This window comes from Lipotes vexillifer, unplaced genomic scaffold (assembly GCF_000442215.2).
Source record: "Lipotes vexillifer unplaced genomic scaffold, Lipotes_vexillifer_v1.1 C27031739, whole genome shotgun sequence".
NCBI classification, from domain to species: domain Eukaryota; kingdom Metazoa; phylum Chordata; class Mammalia; order Artiodactyla; family Lipotidae; genus Lipotes; species Lipotes vexillifer.
In genome coordinates, this window is record NW_006797320.1 from 1 (window position 1) to 2,224 (window position 2,224).

Here is a 2,224-nt window from a genome sequence, read left to right on the forward strand (position 1 = left end):
GCCGCAGAAGAGCCAGTTGCACACGAAGGGCCGCTCGCCCGTGTGCCAGCGCAGGTGCGCCTTCAGGTGCGACGTCTTGCCGTACACCTTGCCGCAGCCTGGCACGTGGCACACGTGCTGCTTCTTCTTGCCCGGCTCCGCCTCCGGGGCGCCGCCCGCCGCCTGGCAGTTGGGGCAGCGGCAGCGACGGCACCTCCTGGCCGTGGCCGCCAGGGGGGCCTTGGTTTGCAGCAGCGCAGCGATCTGACTCTGGTATTGCGCGAAGTCCGACGGGCCCAACACCAGGCCCCGCTGCAGCGCGGCTGCGGCGGCGGCGGCAGCGGCGGCCGCTGAGGCCGGGAAGCGGGGCGCGTGAGGCCCCCCCGCACAGGCGCCGGAGAGGCTGCCCCCCGGAACCCCCGAGGTTCCGGGACCGGTGCCGGCCTGCGGGATACTCCACCACGGGAGGTCGTCGGGGGCCGAGTTGGGGGACAGCTGGCGGCACGTGGGCGGCGGAGGCGGCGGGGGCGGCGGCAGCAAGTTGGAGTAGCCGGGCGGCAGCGCGGCCTGGGCCGCGTAGGGCACGTAGGCGGGCGCGCAGCTGGCGGGCAGCGCCGCCATGCTCGAGGGCAGCATCTTCACCGGTGAGAACTCGTAGGGGTACGAGGGGTCTGCAGGGGGTGTAAGCGGCAGCTCATGCGCCGCCCCGAAGGACGGCTGCAGGTGCGTTTTCTGCGGCGTCAGCCCCAGGCTGGGGTGCGGGGATGGCAGCGTGCCGGGTGAGTGCGCCGGCATGTCGGCGGTCCACGGGTGGAAGAGCCTGGAGGGCGAGCCCAGCGCGGGGTCGTAGGGCACCTGCAGGAAGTCCGGTGGCGCCGTAGCGCCCGGCTGGCCAATCCGGCTACAGGTGGCGGCTAGCAGCGCCAGGGGCGAATGCTTGCCCAGGTCTGGGGAGGCGCTGGGGGTGCGGTCCTGCATAGGCGGCGGCACGGGAGGGCGGAGAAGAGACAAAAGGTTAGCGCTCCAAGCGCGGTCTCCGGGCCGGCCCGCCACACCCACGCCAGCTATTATACCGCCGCCCCTCCCCCGTCCTGGGTGTCCCTCCCCCGCCACCGCACACCACGCACGCACCCACCAGTCCCGGGAAACTTTTGGTGCTTGCGCTACCTGGACGCGGAGCGCGGGAGCGCTTCCTGTGAAACTACTTGGTGCAAAGAGACGCCATCTAGCCTCAGAGGAAGGCAGGCACAAAGTGGGAGGGGAGAGAGATCCGACGGGCCACTCCCGGCTCCGCGGCCAGAAAGGGTCTGGAAACACCCAGAGCCCGGATGCCCATCCGCCTTCCCTCCCATCTTTTAAGCTCTCGTTTCCACGCTACTCTCGCGCTCTTCCTCCGCCCGCCCCAGGAGGGCCCAGCGCGGTGAGCTGGGACCGGTTCTCAGCCAGTCGCGCACCTCCGAACAACCCCTGGATACGCGCGTCCCTTCCCCAAACGCCACACTCTTGACACCAGGGTTCAGTGTGAAGTTGGTGTGGGCACCCCTAGGTCTCACTCCATTGGTATCCACCGAGCGGGATTCCCTTTGAAATCCAGGGTGCACAGAATATCAGGAAAGATCGAGACATGACCTTTCCCACCTTTCCCTCGCCCCCTCCGAGCCCAGCCCTGACCTGGAGGAAGGCCTGCAGCGAGTCGTTCCGGAGGACGGCCACGGCGGCCATGGCTATGGCTTGCGGGCCGTTGGCTGAGGAGCAGGGCGCTGCTGAGGCATGGAGACCCGAAGGCGAGGACGAAGGGCCGCCTTAGCGTCCCTCCCGGGCGCCGTCTCTGCGCGCCGGGGCCCTCCCCGCCCGCGCCCCTCGCCGCAACCCGCTCGCTCGCCCCGCGAGCGGTCTGAGCGCTTCAGGCTCACCTCCAAGAATTTGATAAGGACTTTGCTGGGCCGCCAGCCAGTCAGAGGGAAGATTTATGGCTTTGAAGTTTGCCGCTACCCAATCATCAAAGAATAGCGGCTCTTTCAGAAGCGAAAGCAAATCCTTTGAATCCACAAAGCTCCTATGGTGTGTTTGTTGGTCTGGATAAAAGAACTGATTATTAGGGGGGATGGGAAGGGAGGAGATAAAGGCGGGACAATTAATGAAGTAATCACTATGTGGGAAATGTATATACACAAATAATTGGATTTTCCTGATCAAAGGGGGCCTTGCCGCCTGGAGACCCGCGCTTGGGTTACTTGAGACACTC

The 2,224-nt window shown here is 66.6% G+C and overlaps 1 protein-coding gene across 1 annotated transcript; it reads right to left on the bottom strand.

Moving 5' to 3' along the window:
• Positions 1-3: 3 nt before the first annotated feature.
• On the bottom strand, positions 4-1,865 carry LOC103088253 (transcription factor Sp5-like; the record flags this gene model as incomplete). The annotated part of the gene is made up of 2 exons (XM_007469236.1): positions 1,651-1,865; positions 4-951 (listed from the first exon to the last, which is right to left on the bottom strand). Coding segments are annotated over exons 1-2 (999 nt in total), but the record flags the coding sequence as incomplete, so codon positions are not given.
• Between the last annotated feature and the right edge of the window lie 359 nt (positions 1,866-2,224).